The 24,473-nt window shown below is 39.1% G+C and overlaps 3 protein-coding genes and 1 long non-coding RNA gene across 8 annotated transcripts in view; 2 read left to right on the forward strand and 2 right to left on the reverse strand.

The window, feature by feature from the left end:
• Positions 1 to 972, reverse strand: part of SLC25A12 (solute carrier family 25 member 12) — a 51,032-nt gene extending 50,060 nt beyond the window's left edge. The window contains exon 1 of one of the 3 annotated variants that reach the window (XM_048952582.1): positions 890 to 972. In XM_048952582.1, the coding sequence (XP_048808539.1) occupies positions 890 to 958 (69 nt within the window). In that variant the 5' untranslated portion in view covers positions 959 to 972. Of the gene's footprint in view, positions 1 to 27; positions 90 to 594; positions 764 to 889 lie in introns of those variants that run through there. The other 2 variants (XM_048952584.1, XM_048952583.1) reach the window with 2 other exon arrangements.
• On the forward strand, positions 28 to 20,040 carry HAT1 (histone acetyltransferase 1). 2 transcript variants are annotated; one of them, XM_048952586.1, is made up of 11 exons: positions 28 to 416; positions 1,882 to 1,953; positions 4,268 to 4,343; positions 6,046 to 6,166; positions 10,482 to 10,661; positions 10,920 to 11,041; positions 11,542 to 11,646; positions 11,984 to 12,090; positions 14,463 to 14,614; positions 15,879 to 15,995; positions 18,006 to 20,040. In XM_048952586.1, exons 1-11 carry the CDS (start codon positions 38 to 40, stop codon positions 18,171 to 18,173), a joined length of 1,599 nt encoding a protein of 532 aa, XP_048808543.1. In that variant the 5' UTR covers positions 28 to 37; the 3' UTR covers positions 18,174 to 20,040. The 2 variants fall into 2 exon arrangements, with proteins under 2 accessions (XP_048808543.1, XP_048808545.1); XM_048952588.1 differs by lacking the exon at positions 28 to 416 and adding an exon at positions 916 to 1,030.
• Positions 20,041 to 20,894: 854 nt separating this feature from the next.
• Positions 20,895 to 23,819, reverse strand: LOC125696639 (uncharacterized). Its single transcript, XR_007378465.1, has 3 exons — positions 23,715 to 23,819; positions 22,762 to 22,886; positions 20,895 to 21,957 (listed from the first exon to the last, which is right to left on the reverse strand). It is a non-coding gene; the product is annotated as an uncharacterized LOC125696639 (long non-coding RNA).
• The window catches only part of METAP1D (methionyl aminopeptidase type 1D, mitochondrial), a 44,247-nt gene continuing 43,572 nt past the window's right edge, over positions 23,799 to 24,473 (forward strand). For both annotated transcript variants that reach the window (XM_048952589.1, XM_048952590.1), the window contains exon 1: positions 23,799 to 23,877. In XM_048952589.1, coding sequence (XP_048808546.1) covers positions 23,838 to 23,877 — 40 coding nt within the window. In that variant the 5' untranslated portion in view covers positions 23,799 to 23,837. The remainder of the gene's footprint in view (positions 23,878 to 24,473) is intronic.

Consider the following 24,473-nt stretch of genomic DNA (forward strand, 5'->3'; position numbering starts at 1 on the left):
TCCCGCTCCCGACGACGGAGGAGTCACCTTGACCGCCATGCTGCGCCGGCGAACGGGAGGAGGAGGAGGAGCCGCGCGCTTCTACCCACCCGCCGCGCCGCCGTGGGAGGCAGCGCCCGGCCCCGCCCCGCCCCGCCCGGCGGGCTCTCCGCGGCGCCTGGCCCGCTGCCGCGGCGCCCGGCGGCCCCGCGCCTCGAAATCCCGCGGCGGAGCGGGCGGTACCGGCCGGGGCCCGGCGGGCTCGAGCGGCCGCCTGCCCAGTTCCGCGCCTCCGCGCCATGAGGTGTGGAGCCGCCGCCTAGGGCAGGGAGGCGCTCGCTCGAGTCCCGCGCCGTCGGGGGAGGAACTCCCGGCGGCGTCTGTCGCGGCCCAGGGAAATGGGAGGGCGCTTCGGCCGCGCCCCTCGGCGCGGCAGGGTAAGGGCAAGGGAGCGGCCGGGCACGCGGCCGTACGGCGCCTCACGGCTGCGAGGGTCGGAGCGGCTCGCGTGACCGTAAAGCTGAGCGGAACCCTCCAGGCCGAGGTAACGCACACCGCCCGAGGGCAGCTCGGCGTCGCTACGGCGCTCGCAGAAGGGATTCTGAAGAAACCTGCCTGCTCGGCGAGAGCCAGCCGCCCCGCCGCTGCGCTCCATGGGGGGCGGTCCGGACCCGGTGGCAAAGCCGCCGACACTCAGTGCGATCGCCCCTGGGGCCCCTGAGCCCGCCCGGCGCCGAGGTAGGCGCGAGCCCGAGGCACGCTCTATGCGCGCCCACCGCATCGGAGCGACCGCGCGACGGGGCTGCCCTGAGGGCGGGGCTATGCAAACGAGCACTCCTTAAAGGCTCCCGCTGGGACAACGCGATCTTCGACATACAGCCGGGCATGCGCGCGCAGTCCCGAGCCTCACCAAGCACAGCCGTTGGTTCTCCGCCGCTTTTGGGCGGGCGGAAGCGGAAGTGTGTGCGCGTGTTCTCATTTCCGTCGAGTGGGCGCGCGGCTTGATTCGTTCTGCCCGGGTGACTCGGCCGCCGCCGCCGGGAAATGGCGGGTGAGTCCTAGGCCGGGCCCAGCCGGCTCGCGGCCTACCTGCAGCTGCTGAGCGAGGCGGTGGGGAGCAGGGCGGGGTGTTGCCGTCGGCCTTCTCTTAGGGAGAGCGTCGCCCGGAGCGCGGACGGTGCCCCTCCCCTCGGCCGAGTCCGAGTTTGTGCCGGGCCGCAGACGGGAGCAGCGGCCCCTCGGTGGCCTTAACATCCTCAGCAGAGGAAGCGGAGCAAGAGCTCGGGCCCTGGTTGTCGGGTTGTGGGCTGGGCGGCCGCTGCCTTGAATTTGCTCTGCACCTGAGCCGTGTGGCGCGCCGTGTGCGGCTCTGTGCCCGCCCGGTTATTGATAGCGTTTCCGGCCTAACCTCATTCCGAGTAACTTGAAATGCGAGGAAGAATTTCTGATAATGCTGCTGGAATTGAAAGGCAGGATGGGTTTAACGCGCTTGCAAAATGCCTTGATAGGTGACACAAGTTTTGTGCACTAGATTAGACTTTGGAAAACAGGGTAGCTGTAATTTCCTTCCTTCCTATCTGCTCTAGAAGGAAAGTAATGGCTAGATAATGGCTGGTAGCATTCCTCCCACAGTTCAGGAACACCTGAAATGCATTAACTCTTACTCAAATGTGGTATTTGCATATACTTGGAAAACACTTTATAATGAGAAAACAGATTTACTTTAAAAAGTAGGCAGAATGAAAAGCTAGAACTTGCAGGAAGAACAGTGCACTTTGAAATGAAGTCAGTGTTACGAAGTTGTTTCTTCTGTTCTTAAGAACCTTTTGTTAATACTTTCTGTGAGTTAGACTGACCCAGATTGTACATATCTAAACTCTTTCAAAAACTCTTTTTCTTTAGGACTTACTCCTATGGAGAAGAAACTGGCTGAATACAAATGTAACACAAACGAAGCAATTCAGCTAAAACTAGGTAATGTCAGTTTTTGATTATTGTGTGCTCAGAATATTTTAACATCTATTTAATATTAAAATCCTTATAATCTACTTAGGTTATAATATGTACTTATTAATATGCAGACACAAGGACAGGAACACATAGTCCAATTCTGTTGAGAATAGGAAAATGCAGCTACAGAAACTCAGGCTTGTACCTGCATAATAACATCAGCAATTTGTTACTAGAGTGCATTGGAATTATGTTACCTTGTTCTTGAGGTATTAGTTTGTTCTTTTAGTTTCTTCTTCTCTAGAACTTTTGCTACAATATAGTCTTAAGTATGCATCATATTTCTTTTGAGGAAATGATAAACACAATAAATAAAACTGGAAAGTGTTCTTTGGTTTGTTTTTTTCCACCTCTCCCTCAACATCTAAACACCACAAGCCATTTTCAACAGTCTTTAAAATCTACATAGAAGTGCTACTCCCTATTTTTCAGAACTGTTTATTGTTTCATATGGCTAACTTGCAAACTTGCTTACTACCACATCCAGAATACAAGCAGAATTACTGAACTCTTGTTGGACTGACTTATATCTGAAACTTACTTGTATTGGTAATTAATAAGAGAAAAATAGGTAATACAGCTATGCTTTTTTATCTTTCCAAACCTTCAGCATTTTGTTTCCTTGAGCAGTACAAATAGCATCATTTATCAAGGAAGTAAAAATAATCAACTTTTTAAGCACTCTGAAGAACTCCTATTAACAGTTGGTTCTGCGAAACTTAGACTTTTAAATGCATAATTGGCTTGTGAGACAAAATGTTATTCTTACCAAAACGTGTCTTTGAGCTGCTAACCTGTGAATCATTTCTCTTCCATTTAAACAGTTGTTCAAATACTCATTCTGTGTCTATTTATATATAATCTATATAAATAACGTTTTGATTTTCCTCTTCTGCCTTTCTAAAACCGAAGGAAAGGATGAAAAGTTATAGAATATATCTGAGTAAATTTTATCAAGACATTTGAGGAGTCACAGTTTTCAGGGCGACTGCTTTTTTACTTGTTCCCATTACCTCATGTCACCTAAGATTTTCAGTTTACTTTTTTCTTTTTGAGAGCATAGTTTTGGGGTTTTTTTTTTTTTAATCTTGCTACTTTGTCTCAACTGTGTTGCTTTCTGAATCTGTTTTTGAGAGGGCTGAGTTTCATCCTGTTATTAAGAAACTCTTCATTTATTTTACTCCCTGAATAACTTCATTAATGGAAAATCCTTTTTACTTCATCTCCAGTTCTACTGGGGTAAAACAGCAACGAGGTTGTAGTTTTATATTTTCTTAATTAAAAAAGAACACTTAATAGCACTGTTAAGTCCTACAGCATTGCATGCACTTGTAACTCATTCTAAATTAGTATGTAACTCTCTTCTTGAGCTACCTATACCTCATTCATGGGGCTGAACAATCACATTAACACCTACGTGAAGAATTATATCCCTTCCAATTTTAGGTAGTTATTTTAACTACAAATGGAGAGGATATCTGGGAATTAAGTATTTCAGTCTTCTCTAAGTCTTCCTAGAAAATCCTACTTTAACTTCTGGTTTCCCTCACTAATCATAAATTTTGTGATGGAAGAACTTCAGTCACAGTTACTGTGCAGTAGCCACTGCTAACTCTGTAAGCATGAATAAAATACTTGTTTGCTACATTACTGAGTGTGAATAGATGCTACTTTAGCAAATGCTTTCTCATTGCTAGCAAAGACCTCTAACACCAAGGGTTTGAAGAAAAATAAAAGTTGTGGGAGAATTGCTGATTGTCTTGGTAATATTGGTAAAAATACCAATATTAGTGTAGATTTGTATGTATCCATGCCAATTCTCCAAAATTGTAATGTGAATATTAATGCCCATAAACATTTCTCTGTTCATCATTCTGTGAAGACTCCCTACAATGAAGCGTTCTGAACTGCATGTGAGAGAAGAATGACAAAATGAGAAGGAAGCTTTGATTACGTGATTGGTCTTGCTTACTGTAAGAATATCCAGCTGGGCTGTGTCCTTAGTGTTCACCACGAAGTGAAAGTCAGTCATTCAGGATATACATACGAAATCATAGACATCTGTGTCAATTTCTCCATTTTATTGTGCTTACTGATTTGATTTGAGGAAATAACGTGCATCTGATTTGCACAGTCTTTATTTTGTTTGTGTGCCAGCTTAACGTAGGTTCATAACTGAAATTGTTTATAGTGAAAGAATGCATGGACATCTAGCGTAGAATTCCTGTGTGAACAAACTGAAGCTGATGACTTGGTTATGCTCTTTTTTTCTTTTCAGTTCGCTTTCCTGAGGATTTGGAGGATGACAACACAACATTTAATCCAGAGTATAGCCATCAAGTGTTTGGTGATGAGTAAGTTAAATTATTCAGAGTTAAATTAATAGGTCTTAAGAGGAATCTTGTTTCCGAATTGCTTTAAAAATAAATAAATAAAAATAATGCTACCAAACTATTGTAAGGTGACATGGCAGTACTTCAGTTTTGTGATTTTATGGTTAAATAATGGCTTTGAATCCTAGCCTCCGGAGTTTTGGCCTTGTAGTCATTTTACATGGTATTTTAAAGGTACTTGCAGAGAACAAAATGCCTGGATTGCATGGTCAGAATTGCTCATTTCAGCTGCTATTGTGTTCAAGTCATCATTATAAGATTTGCAAGAATTAATAGTTCTTTATTAAAACTTTCACAGTAATGAGTGCTGAAACCAAAAAGTATCTGTCAACAGTATATCCTTTTATTTGTTTTTTGTTTTTTTTTTTAAATAACAATACACCATGGAATTTTTAATTAAAGAAGACCATAGATATTAACTTAAACTGAATTTCTTGGCTGTTTTAGATCACTGATTGTTAAGTATTTAACTCAGAGGTTTTCTCTACTAGAGATGATAGACTTTGTGTAAGTTAAATGTTCAGGGGATACACAAACTGTTTAGAAAAAAATAAATAGTTTTCTCTCCAAGTATTTTTTCATTTGTATTGTAGGCAAGTTTGCCACTGCATCCCTAGTGCTAAAATGTCATTTAATATTTTCAGAAGAGCAGTAGTAAACACTCTGGCTGTAGCCAGAAAGAAAAGGAAAATCCACATGCACTTAACTCTGAACTACTTATTTTTCTTAATTTACAATTCCTTTAAAAAGCATTCTAAGTACTTAGAGTAGGATGCGCTATCTGTATTAATTATACCTATACTGATATAGGTACAATAATTAAATGTAATAAAATCAGTTGCACTACTGCATGTCTGCAGCTGTCATTGAGAGTCATTGCACTTCTCATAATGGCAGAACTCTCCAATCTGTTGGTGTAGTGAACGGGCACACTTTTATTCTGGCGTTTCAAACTTCAAATTAGCAATGTGTTGCCACAAGGAAAGATCAGGTTTTATATATTAAAAAAAAAAAAGAAGAAAAACACAATAGTTTCTGCATTTCTTTTTTTTTTTTTTTTTTTTTTTTGCCTGAAAATAAATTCTTAAGACTTAAATGTAGTGTTTATATTCAGGAAACATTTTTTTTTTTCAGAATATTTAAAATAAATAGAGCATCTCTTCCATAGTTATTTTTAACTTGATTCTAATAATACTGTTCACTAGAAGCATACTTGTTGCTACGACTTGTATCTGGGTATATTATACAGTATGGCTTGCAGTAGTATGTTCCAAAACTTTACACTGCTATACTAAGTTTTAGTAAGCGTTGTTTATCAATTTGTATTAATATTAGTGAATTTAAGACAATGATGAACATAAATGCAAGATTAGTTATTTCAAGTATTCTTTGAGTTATTGCTATAAATATACAGTTGTTGTCTTACTGAGTTCAGGGACATGTTCTGTTTCTCCCTAGAGGAGCAAATTTACTAATAAGAACAATGTAAGGCATTATTTCTGTCTATATAGCATACATCCAGCTTGATTCTCTTTCACTATTAAAAGGTTTAGTACACCTCACTTGGAAGGAGGATGTGGATTTAAAGTCTTAAATACTGTGGTTTGAATATTTTGCAGTGAAACTCATTTAGAGGTCTGACTGTGCTTTTTTCCTTCCTCAGTGAAGTTGCCTTTGGCTACAAGGGACTGAAGATTCTCTTATACTATATTGCTGGTAACCTGTCAACTCTCTTCCGCATTGAATATACATCTAAAGTTAATGAGAAGTTTGACTGTGTGGAGGTAAAGACAGAGCCAGACTTGTACTTATTGGGAACGTTTTATGGGGACAAACCTTCTAGGGCTACTTATTGCCCTTCCAAACATGTTACATTAAAAATAAAGCTTCCTATTGTGCTAACCTGAAAAAAAAAAACAGAACTTATTTATGTTTTCTCATTGTTCTTTCTTTTGACTCTACTACTGCCATCAAAATTGTACCAAATGAAAAAAAAAGTCTATTTTCATGCTAGCTGTCTCCAGGAGAGCTAGTGGTTTAATTCCTATTAAAGAGACTACATGAGGAAAGAAAAATGAATTTTTCGGAGTAGATTCTGGTGCATTAAGAAAATTGAATATCATAATTGAATATCATCTGAGATTTACTTAGTTATAGGCAAGGAAAAAATGATTTATTTTGAAAAGAGCTGTTAATAAGGTGATTGGTGAATCTTCACAATATTCTGTAGTGTGAAGTGGTCGTACGTTTGCACTGACTTCAAATTACTTTGCCCAAGAAATCTATTCTTGTCAAGAGTAAACATCTTTATGATTTAAAGTTCATATTTCAAATTCATCAGAGTTTATTTAAATGCTTTCAAGGAAAAGGCTTTCTAAACAAAAATTGAAATGACTGTGTTAAATTAGTTTTACAGGTTTTTGTTTCTGTGCTCTGAAGCCGCGTTAGAATATAGCTAGTTCAACAGGCTAAGTGCCTGGACATGTCTGAAATACTTCTGAGGCTAGGGCAGCCTACCTTAAGAGTGAAAGGTCATGTTCTTCAATGTTTGTAAGGTTTTTAGAAGTAAAGAAAAAAGGAAAGCCAGTTGGTTAAGTGATAACCATATTAAAATCAAACAGACCACCTCTCCTTCCAGCCTTTCACCAACATAATTTCAAAATCACGTCACAGTGGGAATCCACACCTCAACACATTTGTATTGACGTGCTATTTTCTGCACAAATAAAGCCACTTTTCTTATCTGGAAGTATAAACAAGGTAAATGAGCCCTAAGCTTACACTGCAACTATTTCCATTGCTCAGAATCCTTCCTACTTTCAGGCTCAGTATTGCCTCTATTGAATTATTTTTCAATTGCATAATGGAGTGATAGGGACAAGAAAGAATATCCATTTGAGCTAGCTTCCAGATAGTTTTCTGCAGGCTGTGGCTGAAGAACTTTCACTGTGCTTCCCCTGATATCACTAACAGACTGTGTGTCCTAATAAGCTGCTCATGTGACTATATCTGATCTACTGCAGGGGGAAAAAAAGATACAGCAGCCAGATTTGTTCTGCCATTTATATTTGCTGTTTAACTACCTTAAAATATTAACAATTTGCAGAGATGACAATAAGCACAGTGTTAATTTAAATGCGTATTGCCATTTACTTTTCTAAGCTAACTGTTTAGTTGCTTAGGTCATTTGGGTTAATCATATTAATGCATGAACTATAAACGCTATGCATGACAGATAATCTTTGTGCTTCAAATAAATGGTGTTCAGGAAAGGACATAAGTCTCTGCTTTGAACAAACTGGTTACAAGTGAGAATTGAGCTTTAATGCTGTTTAGTTATTCATACTCTTGCATTTTGTATCTAAAAGCCCACGCAGGCCATTTGACCCCATAGTATTAGCTGTTTTTCCAAGGTCTCTTAACCAGGCATATTTACACATCTTAATATGTTCTCTATGAAGATGCTTCTATACTGCACTAGTGGGGAAGGCTCAGCGAAGTCTTGTCATGTTTTGAACAGATGTATGTTCTTCTTTGGCACTTCATTTAATGAAAATAGACAGAATTTATCCATTGGGTGGCGTCAATTCTTTTAAACATCTGTAGAGAGGCTGCTTTCTTCTGGTATAAATACGAATAGCATTGACCTCTGAATTGCTAGCTGCTTTCAGATTTGCAGCTGTACAAGTAGCTTCCTTTTCTTCCAGTTTTCATGATGGAGTGAGGGAAAGTATTTCACTAACCTCTGAAACAATCTTTACTATCCACATGTTATCATGCTTTGCAGCTGGTCTGATATATTTGTTTTAACTCAAGTTAATGAAAGTGCAATTTTAACATTGGATATACTTTAACACTGCAGATGATTCCACTGCTCCTCACTGACGTTAATATTTATAATTGGTAGAAAAGCTCAGCTTTCAAACGTATTTCTATGGTAACTTTTAAGTGAACGCACCACTTTGAAATAGCATGAAAATATACACAAATGTGGTAACTGCCTATTAGTATAATTATATTAATATTATCCAGAGTCAAACGTAATGTACGAAGAGATCCTGATGGCTCAATTAGTCCTACTACGAAACAAGTTAGGTTACAAGTCCTTACTGTGTTCCCTATCTTCATCTCGTATGATTTCCTTAGGAAGGTAATACATACTGGTGCTTGGAAGTCTTGTTTTAATTGTGGATTATTTTACGTATCTTTTCCAGATGTGCAAAATGAAAGTCACTAGCAGTGATTTCCTCTGACTTTATCACCAGGGCAGGATTAAGATCTGTGTAAATATACTTGCAGTCTGAAAGAAAGATGAGCATTTCTGAAATGCTGTGCTCCTTACAAATACTCGTTCTTGTTAACGTATATAATTCAGTGATTCAGCAAAACATGGCTCACTTTCTGTTACGCAGTTACATTAGGAAATGCAAAGCAAATACATTAAGCTAGCATTGCTCGAAGATGAACAGAAAGGGGCCTTTGTTTTGAGAACAAAATTGATGTAAAGGCTGTAGACATTTTCACTGTGTTGTTATAGCAAGTATTGTAGAGCTATATCTTAATCGCTTTATAGTGCTCTCTACAAATATAAATATAAATGTTGGTAGTACCAAACCATTAAGAATAAAACTTGTTTGTGCTGAACCACATCCATCTTTCTCTATACTAAAAATGTAACTGAATGATGAAGTGCTATTCATTTGCAGGTGCATTGCCTCTACTTAAGGAAGGATGGTTGAAAGGACAGGAATTAGTAGCATGTTGTATTAGCCTTTTGTAGTGTATTTTGTTCTAAGCATCTTAATTTCCCTGTTTTGAATGCTAAGTAGCGAGGGTCTTGGTTTCAAACTAATACCCATCATGCACATAAACGGTGTGAAAGAGCTGCTTAGTAAGTTAACACAAAGTGTTCTTGTGTCAGTCCTTGTGGAAATAGATACAATACAAACATTACAGCTGAACTCACCGCAAACTCCATTAAGTAAAAACCTGGATTCATTGTCCAGAGGAAAGTTTGAATTGAATGTAAGCTCATTTTGTTGAATGTAATGTCAGGCTTTTAGGGGCTGTATTGAGGAGTACTGTTTTGTTAAGTTGAGACCAATTCATTAAGTTTTATTGCCTGGTGAGAAGCAGTAATACGTTATTGTGAAACTTCATCAAATATTCATGGTTAAAAAGAAGTAGTAAATGTATTCAATCAAGTGGTCTTTTTGGGGTCTGAAAAGGATTATGAAGTCTGCTCAGCTGATAGTCTGTAACTTTCAGTTTGGTTAACTGAAAAGGGTAATTTTAATCTCTGAATTTAATGTTGGTGTCAGAATATTTCTTCCCTCTCTGCTAAGTTAAATTTTACACGTCAGAATTATTAACCATATTTCTAAATTGTGTTTTTTATTTTGTCAGCTTTGTTTTCAAAATATTCTTTGATTAGAGTACAAGCAAGCATTTCCAGCACAGACACATAAGGATGCAAGAGTGATGCTGTCACTTTCTTGTTTGGGAGCTACCGTTTTTTAGTCTTTGTTCCTTTTTCTCCACTCAGTTCCGTACCACCTAATACCAGTTATGGTGTTTGTTTGGGAATCCCAGTTCCACAAGACTGTGTGCAGCATGGTCACAGAGGTTTGCTGGATGAAAAGCCTGAGCTACCAATTTTATTGCATTTTTTAGAAACTAATGTTTCATCCAATGAAATAGGAAAGCAAGAATATTGTTCCTAGTGCTTGATTGAATCCACAGCTTCCTTCCTTATCTTGCTGGTATTCCTTGTGTTCCTTCACACTGAATTTTTATTAGAATAGTTATCAACCCTCTTCGATTTTGCTTAGACAAATTGTCACTAAATGTAAACATGTTCAGGAACTTATTTATGTTGTAACTACTAGCTTTTGAATACTGATAATGGCTTGACTGACCCTTTTGTGTCTCTTCAGTTATCTTTATCTGCTCAAAGGTCTGAACAACAGGAATATTTGTCTTTTTTAAAGTTACTGATAGGCCATAGCATTCCTTTTTATATTCATCTCTAATAGCAAAATGATGACTTTGCTGTCTTTTTAATCTTCTGCTGATCCCGCCCTGTTTTATATTCCCCAGGCAGATGATGTTGAAAGTAAAATTAGAGAAATTATTCCTCCTGGCTTTTGTACAAATACAGATGACTTTGTCTCTCTGTTGGAAAAGGAGGTCAACTTTAAGCCCTTTGGAATGCTGCTACACACATATTCTGTTCATAATGAGGAAGCTGGTGAAGACATTGCATATCAGATATATAAGGTATGAAAAATAAGTGAAACTTCATAAGCAAGCAAATTAAAGTTTATTTTTCAGTGAGGCACCTTCTGTAACGCTCAATATATATATATATATATATATTTACATATACATATAAATATTATCATTTGACCAACTTATTGGTTAGAAGCATGCTTTTTTTTTTTTGTATGGGGGGGAAGTAATTACGTTTTGCAGATTTTTTTTTTCCTTTTGCATCTGTGATAGGTTTCACCTGACTTCTCCTGGCTTTTTCCCTAGGCTGACATGACGTGTCCAGGCTTTCGAGAATATCATGAAAGGCTTCAGACATTCTTGATGTGGTTTATTGAAACTGCTAGCTTTATTGATGTAGATGATGAAAGATGGAACTACTTTATAGTGTAAGTACAGTTCTAAAGCAACAGTGGACCTTATTACCTCCACAAAGCCTGCATTTTAATTGTGGCTGGCCAATTATTGGAGCAGTATAATGATATTTTTCCCAGGAAAGAAAAACCATTGTTTATCAGGCTTGAGTTTTCCTCCATTATACTTTGGGGAACCTTGAGAATAGAGCTGAATTAAATGCTGTTGTCCGTTAGAGCCCTGAATGTAGGCTTAAACAGTAAAATGAGCTTTGCCTGTGTTTTCTTTTACTTGCCACCTATTCATCTTTATAATAGGCAAGTGCACTGAAGTGCTGTAAAGAGGTCTGATTTATCCAAGTTGCTGCACACCAATTAAGTGAATTGTACATTCAGAACATAGCAGGTGTACCCATTGGGCCCTCACAGAGTAGCTTGCTGACACTGAAAATTCAGTTGGAGAATGGAAAAGAAAATGGACACTGCATGGGAGCGCGACTGTAATTGACCTGCTTGGCTTTCTGTTTTATCTGCAGATTTGAGAAGTATAATAAGGATGGAGCTACGCTCTTTGCGACCGTGGGCTACATGACAGTCTATAATTACTATGTGTACCCAGACAAAACCCGGCCACGTGTAAGGTAATTGGCGGTGTAACTCGTGCCTTGCCTTTTATTTCAGGAGAGGGAACTGCTGAAGTTCCCAATACTTGTTTATAATGGTGTTGATTTGTTTTAAAAAAATCCCCATTATTAGTTGGCTACGCACTGATTTATTTCATTGTTCCCTTCTTGAAGCAGAGGGAATTGCACACAAGTTTTGAATATTTAGCAGTTCTAAGATTCTGTAAGAATTATGTTTTAACATTAAGACTGATGCATGTGTTTTAAGAAAAACTTAGTTTTTATGCCTTTACACTGCAATGTTTGCAAAAGCATGCATTTGAACTGAAATATCAATACATTCCTTTGTCTGTAGCCAGATGCTGATCTTGCCACCATTCCAAGGAGAAGGCCATGGTGCTCAGCTTCTCGAAACAGTTCATAGATACTATATGTCTTCTCCTACAGTACTTGATATAACAGGTATATGTTAAATTTCTAACTCATTTCACCTGTTTGGTCACATTCAGACACTGCTAGCCCACAAGCCAGCTTTCATGTTCACTTGTTAGAATTAAATGGCCTTTTGAAGGTTTAGCTTCAGCTCAGTTCAGGATTAACAGTGCCCTGTTTTACAGAAGAACTGTATATAATGTAGCTCCTTAAATCCTCTACTTAGAGAACAGCACACCAGGAAAATTCAATCCCTAGCATGCATGGATTACCAGCTAATTAGCCATTTTATTGTGAGATATACAGCTGAGTTTGCCAGGAGATCAAGCTTTGTCAGATTCCTTGTTCAACTAGTTCCTATTAGCCAAAACTCAAAACTGAGAAAAATCTGAAATAGTGTTTTAACACGTATGTAAGCCAAAAGTCAACAGACAAAAATCTGCACAGGAGTTGTGCTCCATGAGCATGCACTACTGACTGAATGCACCCCTCATGTTAGAGATGAGCCAATAAATACATGAAAGTGAAAATTTAATGGAAGAATGGTGGGGGGGTGAGGGTACACACATCTTAAAAATATAGCATTAAAGTGGTTAGAATCATGACGTCTGTCGTGTAGTTTAAAGTCCAATATAGGAAGAAATACAGTTAAAAAATATAAATTGACTAATCTAAGGTCTTCTAAGACCTCATCTCAAAAAGAAGAGAAAGATGTTCTATTCCTCTACCCTCCAAAAAACTAATTAAAATGCATTACAACACTTGCTTTCTTCATAGTATCACTGCAGGATAATCTTAACACAGGGTAATCTACCTTGTAATTTTAATCCAATTCATAGAAACCTAAAGAAGCATAACTTCCTTTATGCAGTAGGAAGTCTTATTCACTGTGTGATTTTTATCCTTTTTTTCCACTAATACTACAAAGCTTTACATAGCTTTTATGACTGAGAATAAACAGTCTTAAATATAGTACTACATAAATCATATGACACATTCATGGCTCAGTGCCTTTAATGCAAATTTGAAGCAAACAGCAAATTTGCACTAAAGTAACTCTTTTTGGATTAAAGCAGGAGGAAGCTTGCAATATTCTACATGGCACTAAAGTTATGTAATCTTACACTTCTGCAAGATAATTTATTGTCATTCTGATAGAAAGTCAGGTTTGGCAATCTTGATAATGGACCAAATTCATACTTACATATCCACTAAAGCTGTTAAGTAAAGCCTTTCCTCTCTTCAGAATGATTAGAATTTCAACTTCCTTTAAGAAACTAATGCCTAAAAAAAAAAGTATTTCAGACTTTAACATTTGCAATGAATACTTTGTCCCAACTGTAACTAATAATCCTAGTTGACACAAGTGAAATGTATGTTGGTAGTGCTTAAGATACAGAAACTGCCTCATCTTTCTTCTAATTTGAATGAAAAGGAGCAGAATAAATGGATCTCAGTACAGCCTCTTCAATCTCTTTTGCAGAATAAGTGCTGTAAGTTTTGCCACACAAGATTATTGCACTCATGTGCAAATCTTTTTTACTGATGCAGTCCTAGGCAGTCTGCAACCCAAAAAACAAATTGCTGGTTGTGCAGTGCTGCATATACTAGGACCAAAACTTATATGCTACTCCTTTCTCTTAGTAACATACTAGCTTTTGAGCATTCTTAAACCGCAAATGTCAACTACATAAAATAGTCCTCATCTTGAGGAAAAGGGGGAGAAAATGAACAAAAAAGCACAGCTGGAATATAGGCTGTTCAACAATAAATTGAACAGAAAAATAAAGGTAGGGTAGAGCAAGACCCTGCTCCTCACTTGTAGTAAACCTGTCCAAACTATAAAGTGGTGATTAAGTCTATTTGCAGCATTGTAACATTTCCTTCTCTGTAGTTCATAGGTGGGAACAAAGTTGCAAATAGGACTATGTTGATGATCACTGAAGCTAGTTCTTGATTTTGTTGTTTTTTTGTTGTTTTTTTTTTTAATAAAGCTACAGTTTTGATAGCAATGCTGCTGTTTCAAGCAAGATGGAAGTAACTTCAAATTATCTTCAGCTTTTATTTCAGTCTTTATCCACATAGTTTGCCTTACAATAATTATGATGCTCTGATCTGCTATAGAATAGAGGGAACATACAAGAAAAAAGGGTTTATGTTTTGAACTGTATTCAACTTGTTTTGTCAGTCTCTTGGAAACGTGTATAATACTGTACACAGTACAATTTAACTGACATTGTCATACATTTAAAACTTTGATAGCAGTACTTATGATTAAGCACAGCTATTTATACATGATGAATGTTGTATCTGGTCTCGTCTTCCACAGCTTTTGTAATTGCATACCAGAAATGAAGAAACAATTCTTATATTAACTATGTGCTCTTATAATTTTTTTCTAGCTGAAGATCCATCTGAAAACTACATAAAGCTAAGAGACTTTGTTCTTGTAAAGCTCTGTCAAGACTTGCTTTGCTTTTCCCCAGGAAAGTTAATGCAAGGCTTCAGCCAAGAAATGGTAATGGAAGCTCAACAGAAGCTGAAAATAAATAAGGTATTAAATCTGAACAGTGGTAGTTGGACCTATTCTTATCAGGCTAGTACAACGTAGGGGTGGAGACTTGGAGTTTACATACTGTGGTTTATTTCAACAGATTTCTACAGTGTATCTGAAAGTGAAGAAATTGCTTAAGATTTTAAGTAAATGCCTTCTTGTTTTCCATCTAATGCTGTTGATGTAACAGAACTTGAAATATTCCAATTTCAAGTGTCAGTTTCCATCTCTTCAGGTATATCTATATAAATAGCCACTGTTGTTCTGAGAATACAGAATACTAAGGTAGTAATGCTAGCACTGCTACTGAGGCAGCTCTAAATGTCTGAAGGACTAAACTGTTAAATTGAACAATTAAGCGGATAATTGTCCAAGTGATTAAACTCATTAGTAAGCTATTCATTTAAAAATACATGAATGTGTTTTTTATGAAAGTGTTGAATGAGAATTGCAGAGGAAAAACCTTATTCAAATATATTCATTGAAATGTTATTGTTTGTATAAGAGAAGTAAACCTGCAGCCTTCTGCACCTGAGATGTTACACCTAAAAGGATAATTAAGTTTATTTTTTAATAGAATCTAAAGATGGATTAGTATAGCAAACAATTTTATTTTTAACCCTGTTGCTCAGCAAAGGAGTAGTTGATCTTAAGTTCAGTTTAAACGTTATAACAGTTCATAGTAATACAGTAGAAACATCAATCTGTTTCCTTTCCAGATGTCATAGTTGCTGATCAGTGTTCCAAAGTCACTTCAATTTTCCACATACTGATTCCTTTGTTATCTTCCTAGTAAAAAGAAACATTTAAATATTCTTTCATTCTCATTTTTAGCATTTCCAGAGGACCTTGTGAAGAGCAATAAGTATGTCAAGATTATTAATATTAGTACAGGAGGTACTATGTAGTAATTAATTGCTTAATGTTACTCTAGTTTCAGTTCTTTAGATTACTTTTGGACTCTGACTTCTGGACTTTCTGCCATTCATAGCATTCATAGCAGATCCTTGAAGCACCTTCACAGACACTGCAACATTTTGAGAGATTACACGCTAGCCGTACTGGAATAAATTATTTTTTGAGGAGTAACTAGAACATTTGTTCATTTAACCCACTGCTAAGGAGGATCAGGCTGATTGAGGCTTTGTTGGTATCTGATATCTGATAAGCGGAGGAGTTACTCAAAGTGGAGAAATAATGTGATACTACTGCTGAATGACCTCTTTACTCAGACGTGTTCTTTATTCTCCTTTTTGTTCACTAGCAACACACAAGGAGAGTTTATGAAATTCTCCGATTGCGTGCAACAGATATGGGTGATGCAGAACAATCCAGAAGCTACCGGTTGGATGTTAAAAGAAGGCTGATTGGCCCCTATAAGGTATATGACTTATGTATCATTTAATACTTATTTCAAGGCTAATTATACCTGATTTTACTTCCATTTCCATAAATGTAGTTGATGCCAATTATGTTGCCAATCAACTACTATTAGTTATGCAGCATTCAGCTGACATACACAGATGCAGAGAACATTCATTCGTGGCTGTACCAAAGATCTTGTTTGACTCCTGTTACTTGCCCAATTCCAGCAGAAATTTATTACCCTTACAGTACCTAGCTACAAGTGGCATTAAATCCAGTTAGAGCAAAGGGAAGGGAGAAGGGAGGGAAGTCACTTTCTTGGAAAGATTGAGAGTATCTTAAATATATGAACCACAATGTTAGAAATGAGGGTTAAATGCTATATATTTACACTAGAAAATTAGGTATAGTTTAGATTCCTGTTCTGCTCATTAACTAGGTCTAACAGAGCAGCTTGGTAACCTAGCCATGTCTGTACAATACTCCCTGTAGATGGGATATGATCTCAACAGTGAAGTTGAATCAAATACTGAACTTAGTGCAGAGTTACTTTCTTATTTCCTACCCAGTATGCTTTTGAGGATCTACTTGCTACATGTTGCATTAACCAATCCTCTAAGATTAGGGGTGGGCGTGTGTATATGTATGTGTATATATAGTGTATGTATGTATCTCCTAGTTGCTAATGACATGAGTCTCTATATTGATTGCAAAAACCCACAAGCCTATGTTCATTGCTGTAACTAGCATGTTAGCTACTCTGCAATTAAGTAATCACCAAGCAACCCAAAACCTGGTTGGAAAAGTTTCACAAAGTATCAGAAGTATCTTGATTAGCTTGCAAGCCTCCCTAAAGCAGCACTTATCCTGTTATACCAAAATAGCAGAACTTTGATTGTACTCATGTTGGACTTAGGGGGTCTGTTAGCAGAAATGAGAACTCAGCGCTGCATTAAACACTTGGCTGATCTGGAGATAACACCGTGTCATGCTGAGTGACAGGATCCTAATCAAAACACTTTCTATTCTCTTTTGTGAGTGTCTTGTCTCATTTACTAAATTTCACTCGCTGTCCACTACAAATAAGGCCTTGATTTTTCATCCAACAGGACTGTCACATGTCCTCAGCATGTAATCCAGCTTAATATTTGGAGGAAATCTAAAATGCCATAAGCAGCTTCAAATCTAGTGCTTCTAATAATTGTTTTCACTTTAGTCTTTGCATGTAATAAATACATTGAGTAAAAACTTTACAGATATTGTACTGCTAGATATATTTGTCTTCTAAAATTTTAGAATATTCTATTGCTTTAAATATTTCACTTTTTCAACCACAGTTCTCTTCTAAAGATTGATCAAAACAGCCAGCGCCCTTTCCCTGATTTTTTTTTTTTTTTAAGGTTTTAAGTTTCATATTCTAAACTATGGTCATCTTGTTTATGATTGTTCTGCCTAGTGAATGGCTTACATGCTAATTTTTAACAGTTTCACAAAAAAATCTTATGCTCCTGTTTTTAAAAAAATAGAATAAAACTTGCCAGAACTGCAGCTGAACTCAATATGTAGTAATTTGGGGGAGAAAGCAACCTTTTATAAAGAATTGGCAATATTACAGCACTTTTAATGCTTGTGTCATGTAAACACAACTCTTTTATAAAGCACTTGATAACTTCATTTGAATTGTATTGTACAGGTACAGTACAATTCTAAATTCTTAATATCTTCCACTATTAACAGTGGTTCTGCATCTTAGAGCTGTTTCCTGACTAACTGTTGCAGAAATACAGAAAAATTTTGAAATGAGTCTTCAGCTTGCCAGATAATTGGTAATACAGAAACTGTGGAGCTTTAACAGAAAAGGTTTCCTAGTTAAACTGTTAGTGGATTTTTCTTTGTTTGTTTTTATTATTTTTTAAAGCACTAGGGACTTCATAAAGACCTAGATATTGAAATGGAATAAATTCAGTAAAATACTGTACTCTTCACTGTTCCTTATGTTCAAATTACTGTTTATTTAATTGCTTAGAAAAAGCAGAGAGAACTTGCCAAGATGAGAAGGTGCTTAAGACCAGAGGAGCTGACAAATCAGTTGAACCAAATAGACCTAAACATGCAACATGAACAGTTAGAAGAGAGCTTCCAGCAACTTGTTTCGGATTACCGAAGAGTCCTAGAACGACTTGCACAAGCATGAGGATTTGACCTGTACAGGAAACTTGCAGATTTCTGCACAGTGTTATGAAGCACATCCTTAATTGCCACTTAACTGCAACAACAACAACAAAAAACCTTGTGACGTTTTAATCACATTAAGGGTGCATTGTGTTTCTGTGAATTTTGAATATTTTCTATTTTAGTGCTGTAGATTTAAAAATGTTGTTCTTCGAGTTTGGGAGCACTTAATGCTGAAATAAACTGTAGATTCTCAGATACAATAACATGTAAATTGTTTGAATTTTTTAACCTTTCTGTTTTGCCTCGGGACTTAACAGATATCCAAGTAGCAAGTTAGTACATGATTGTATATATTTATACTGCAACTGTTCTAAATTTCTCCTAACTTCATCCTCCTCAGACTGTTTCACTTGGGCCCTACAATAATACTGTTTAAGCCTGGGCATTCTTCAGCCACGTGAACAAGTTATAAGACTAGTTCTTTGGACTGACTGGCATGCATCTGGAGTACAGGCTCTTTACATGTTCTGAGAAAAGGATCCTGCTGCCACCAGCTATTAGGACCTGATCTACTTCAGATTCTACAGGGGGTAGTCTTAGGCATATTTTTTTTTACCATCCATTTTTTTTTTACCATCCATTTTTTTACCAACCACCCCTCCATGAATCCACAGGTTCATGTTTAAGAAAAAATACTTTACAAGTGGAGAAGCAAACAAGGCTTTGTATTGATTCCAAAAGCACTTTCCTTAGCTAATGTAAGAAACTTACAAATCTGTAGGAAGCCAGTGCTTTTATATAGTTCCCTTACTTTGTGAATTCAAATATATTCTTTTTAGAATTTTCACTCTTCTGCCTAGGATATCTTATGATATGTGGTTCATCTACTGTAGTGTCAGAAACTATTACAGTTATTAATCATAGAATCACAGAATGGTTGGGGTTGGAATGAACCTCTAAGATCACCTAGTTTCAACCCTCCTGCTATAGGCAGGGACATCTCCCTCTAGACCAGGTTGCTCAAAGCCCCATATGTATTGATTTTACATTGCTAGTCCTTCCTTCAACAACCAGAAAGATTGCAATTGAACCACAAGTTCTATCTATTAAAACGTTTCACTTACAAAAGGCTATAAGCCACAAAGTTGGAAGTATTTGAAACTGTGAGACTAGGAGGTCTGTGCAATTAGTTGAAATGGAAGGCTATTACACAGAACAGGACAGATTTAAGTCCCACTCATGCAGAACATACTAGCTGCCACTATATTGGCTTATATCTCTGGAGGGAATATCATAGGGATGGGCTGGCCTCCCCATCACTCAAATCTTCCTACAGCTTAAAAAGATAAACAATACATATACTAGTACTCAAACTACTCATTTAAATAAGTTTACCATGTTCTTTGTTCCTTGAGCTAGAAGCCTGCAGAAATGGGCTTTGCCAGAAATGAGACTACAGATGCTGTATGTGCCTCCTTTTAGACCTACAAACACGTGTGAAAAGGATCATTGATCTAACAATTGCTGGATTTCCGTGTTCAAAATAGTCTTGCTTCTCGAGTCTAGAGAAACAAAGAGCAAACAAAAAAATCTTTCATTCTTCAAAGTTCATTGCAAATACAAGAATTGCACCCAAACTGAAGGAAATTCAGGTAATAACAAATGAAGGCAAGTCCTTGGGAGTAGCATTTCAGAATTCCCTTTTACCACTGCAAAAGATCTTTATACCAGGAGCAGAAACGTACGTTGTTTTCTTTCTTTAGTAAAGAGCACGCAGTAGTGAAAACATTCCTCAGATGCAGGGTATGTGCTCCATTTAAGACCTCTTCACGTTTTGAGCAGAAGAGATCAAACAAAAGAAATAAAGATCAATGGGAAGAGCTTGATATCCAGGGTTGAGTTTTTTGTTTCTTTATTTCTAAGTGGTATGACAATAAGGGAGGTGTTCCACATTCAACATCTTCTATGTTTAAATGCTTCTAGTTATCCTCAAAACTGGATGGTGTTCATGTTTTTGAGACCTTCATAGTTTCATGGAAAAGATAAAATCTTCATTTTGAATGAGTTCAATGTGATAGGGACTGTGAACTTGTCATTGTGCACTCCTTAAAGCTGTAAGAATTTGGTAGAGTTTGCCTGATTTTCTACATTTTGCACTTACATGCTTGCTGTTCACTAACAAATGGTGATGTATATTGAGGTCCAAGAACTTCAGGTATCGCTGGAAGGCACAACTGTGTAGATGTGATCTAAGTCTGCCTCACTGCACTTATAAACTCTCCTGACTTTACTTATCTTCTCTAGAACACATTTCAGCAAGACTTCCCAAGGCAAGCAAACTTCCCCTTCCCTGCTGAGCTACTGCATTTTGCAGGTTCAGCATCATGGAACAGATAAATACCAGTGCTGAAGAAAGGACACCTACTTGTGATTAGTACAGCACCCAAAAACGACCAGCTTGGCCGGCAAAAGCTGCTGTGAACTAAATAATCTTCTAAGACAATCTCTAAGTCTAAACAGTTTGAGCCTAAACCCAGGAGTATCGAATTGCTATGCTTAAACTAGAAGCATATTTCTATATTGCTCCAGGTAAGATTTAATGTATTAATAGCAATAAAACATTGTTTCATAGCCTTTTATAGACTGCTTTCACCCTTACGTTTTAAAGCACAGCTTTGTGTCTTCCTTCCCACAACTTTTGCTTATGTTACTATTGGCCTGTGTACCATGCTGGTGGAAAAAAACATGGAGATTCTACATTTAGAAAGTATCAACACTGACAGCATGGAGACAGTGTAAGTCAGACAGAATCTGCAAGACTGTCTGTGAAGAAGGGAACAGAGATATGCTCAAAGGAGCTTGGATAAAAAGTGATGTTGCCAGAGCTGCGTCTCAACACAAAGCAGAGGACCACTCAAATCACCACTGGTCATCTTCAACATTTCAGAGGATTTGCCAAACATGAACAAAAGACAGCTACATACATCTGGTTCTGATTGGTAACAGAACTTGAAAATAGCAGAAGTGACTCCTTGGGCATACTGTGTTAGGATATAGAATATCTCTCTTTTGCTGAGATAGTAATCTTTGTTTTGTTAATACAAATTTCCTAACAAACTTCATCTGCTACTTATATTAGAAAAAAGCACAAATTAAAGACTACTGAATAATGACTGTTAAATTTTCAGATTAATCTAGACATTATAAACATTACAGAACATTTGTTCTCTTGGAACATAAAACAGACTTCCTTTAATCGATCCCCTCTTGGTTTCTGATCTGCAAAAGGAATTGGGAAATCTAACTGCTAATGTACACCTACAAGTATTTGGGAAATAACCTGCTGCTTAAGGACAAGTTAATTACAAAGCTGTCAACAGTGTCATTCTAATATTGTCTCCAGTTCTCACATCTTCTTATGCCATCAACAAGTTTTGAGGCTGTTACAATATGGAATTATGGTCTTACAGCAACAGGCAAAAGCCAAATGTTCACTTTATTTTCTTTCTCAGCGGCATTTGATTTCCCTGAATAGGAAATACTTATTGACTTGACGAAAACAGATGATAATAGGTTTACCTAGACCATTTTGCTTCTCTCCTTTAGCAACACCTCAGGAAAAAATGATAGAGAACCGCTCCTCATCCGTGACTACTTTCATGTGAGATATGCTACTCTCTGCAGGCACAGAGAAGTACACCCATTCCAGCAATGCATAGTTACATATGCCAAACAGTGACAGCATGTGACTGCTTTACACTGAACTTCATTCTCATAGAACCAGCAGTTGGGTATCTGCAGTCCTAAAAATAACAAATAACAAAAAATAACATAAAACAGTGTCTGATGAAGTTCGAACTTGTGAAAGACAATACTGCATCGTACAACTAGGATCAGGGCAAAGATTTACTCATTTCTGCTCTGCAGATTAAGTAAATGTACATGTACCTCTTGCCAGTGAGTAGCTGGTAATGATGCTCATGAGGTGCAACTATGCAGCTTAGGAATGCTATTTCTTGATTTATTTCTAGCTATATTTTTCTTCTATTAAAATCCTGTCACACTGCTCTCACATTATACATGTCACTTAGTGGAGAACGTGGCTGTATGAAGTTAATCATTTCATTTTTGGAGGCAACATAAGATACTGTATTGATCTTTAAACTGCTCCATGGTCTGGATACAAGCTGCGTGATAGGCTACCTACCATGCTGTGGCAGCTGATTAACTGATGCACTTTGCTCATGAGATATATCTAGGAGCACTGAGGAGAATGCAGCACCCTTTTTGTGACCACAGAACTCCTGGAGTTTGCTCCTTAGAGGCACAAATGCTTATAGTCTGACTGTTATGCTCATCCATTTCTCGGGCTTTTTCTAGAGTAAATAACGCAGGTAAATAACATCACTATTCCTATTTGAGTGGGGCTTTGAGTCTATCCTTGTTAGCTACATTATAAAATCGAATTTAAAAATTACCCATGGCTACAACAGGAGATAAAGAACTCAGGAGACAAACAGCCTCATCTTCCTTTCAGAATGTCGCTGACTCCTCTGGGTACCACGTGTACCTACACGCATGTGGGGGTGTACAGGAACGATACTCACATTACTTGTACATTTCAGCTCCTTGCAATTACTGCCCTGGCACTTTCTGCTCATTTGAGTCCTTTCATTCTGATGCTTGCCTGTGGCTGTGTGATTCATATCCCACAACGCCGTTTCTCAAATATCTGTGGAGCCACAAAAACATAATTTCAAACCAACTGAAAATGCTTTAAATAAATAAATAAATAAATGCCGAATCCAAGCACAAAAGTAGTGGAGAAAAAATGAAATTTGCAAGCAGACGTTAGAAGTTCAGCTCGGTTTTTATCGGAATGCAAAGAAGCCCGCCGCACTACCCCTACAGGGCGGCTCTGGGTACTTCTGCAGGCGTGGTGACGCCCCACCAGCGCTCGAAGAAAGCTGAGCACCACAGTGAGCTTTGCTCTTCCTGATCTTTATTAAACAGGCCAAATTTGGCTGCGCAGAGGAAATAAGAAGAAATACGCGAGTTTGAAGTTCAAGCCCCGACCTTTAGATTCTGTAGAGACCCCAACAACAAGTAAATAGCAAAAGCTCAGAAAGTTCAGAAAGAGCAACTCAAAACTTTCTTCACAAATGCCGTGTTACTATAGCGGAGTAAAAAAGTACCAAGCACAAAACGCGCTAGAATACCAGGCGGGCGTAACTCCGGCATTTGCAGAACAACGCTGCAGCGCTCCCGCGCCCGTCCCGCCGCGACGAGCGCCGTCTCACAGCCGCGGTTCTCGCAGCCGAAAGCTGACGAGGCGGTTATTCCCGCCCGAGCCGCCCGCAGTCGCACACACGCAGGCCGGAGCTCCGGATCCCGGCTCCCGGCTGCAGGCGCGAGGCGCGGCGCGGCCGGGCGGCGGCCGGGCGGAAAGGGGGCGCTGCCGGCCCGGCCCTCCGAGCCGCGACCTGACGGCTGCCGCCCGCTGAGCCCTCACCCCGAGGGCGGCGGCAGTGCTGAGGTGCGGCGCCGGCCCGTCACGTACCTGCCGCGTGCCCGCGGGCGGGACTCGCTTCAGGCGACACGCGAGCGACGGCCGCGGCGTGAGGCGGACGGACCGCTCCGAGCCGCCTCCCGCGGCCACGTGATCTCGCCCCGCGTGGCCAAGATGGCGGCGCCCAGAGCTGTCAACGCGCTGTGGGGCGGAGGTGAGTGCGCGCCGCCGCGGGGCAGGAGGAGACGCAGCCTCGTTCCCTCGGCGGGGGGAGAGCAGCCGCAGAGCGGGCTCAGCCGGCCCGAGCGCCCGAGGGCTGCAGGACTGGGGGCCCCGCGGAGGTTGGGACTCCCTCGGGGTCGCCGGGAGCACCGCGGCGCGGGGCCTGGCGCTGTGTGAGGGGACAGCCGAGCGCGGGCTCCGGGTGCGCCCCGTCTAACGCTGCCGCGCTTTGTGGAAGCGCGCTGGGCGCGCGCAGGCTGCAGGAGCGCTTCCCTCTAGGCTTGTACTTGTAAGATTAAATCTGTAGTATGACCAATAGGACATGAAATAGTAGACACCATTTAGGCACTGTAAGTCTATATGTTACTGAAAAAAACCCAACATTTCTAGTCCTTAATTCCTCACAGAAAAATAAATGTATTTCTGTTATTGGAGTTCTGACTGCCTTCAGAAAATGCGAAACACCTGCTCATGATGACAATCTAAGGATAAGTAAGAAAAGATTGCTATGCCTATGGGAGATGAGATAAACTTTCCTGAACACTTTTCCTCTCCCACATGAAGTGTCATAAAATCTCTAATACAGTT

Source organism: Lagopus muta, chromosome 8 (assembly GCF_023343835.1).
Source record: "Lagopus muta isolate bLagMut1 chromosome 8, bLagMut1 primary, whole genome shotgun sequence".
NCBI classification, from domain to species: Eukaryota; Metazoa; Chordata; class Aves; order Galliformes; family Phasianidae; genus Lagopus; species Lagopus muta.

Coding starts and splice junctions, on each gene's coding strand:
- HAT1 (XM_048952586.1), top strand. CDS start 38: ATGCTGCGCCGGCGAACGGGAGGAGGAGGAGGAGCCGCGCGCTTCTAC. Junction 11,042..11,541: donor AGATGGAACTACTTTATAGT/GTAAGTACAGTT, acceptor TTTTATCTGCAG/ATTTGAGAAGTATAATAAGG. Junction 11,647..11,983: donor AAAACCCGGCCACGTGTAAG/GTAATTGGCGGT, acceptor CTTTGTCTGTAG/CCAGATGCTGATCTTGCCAC.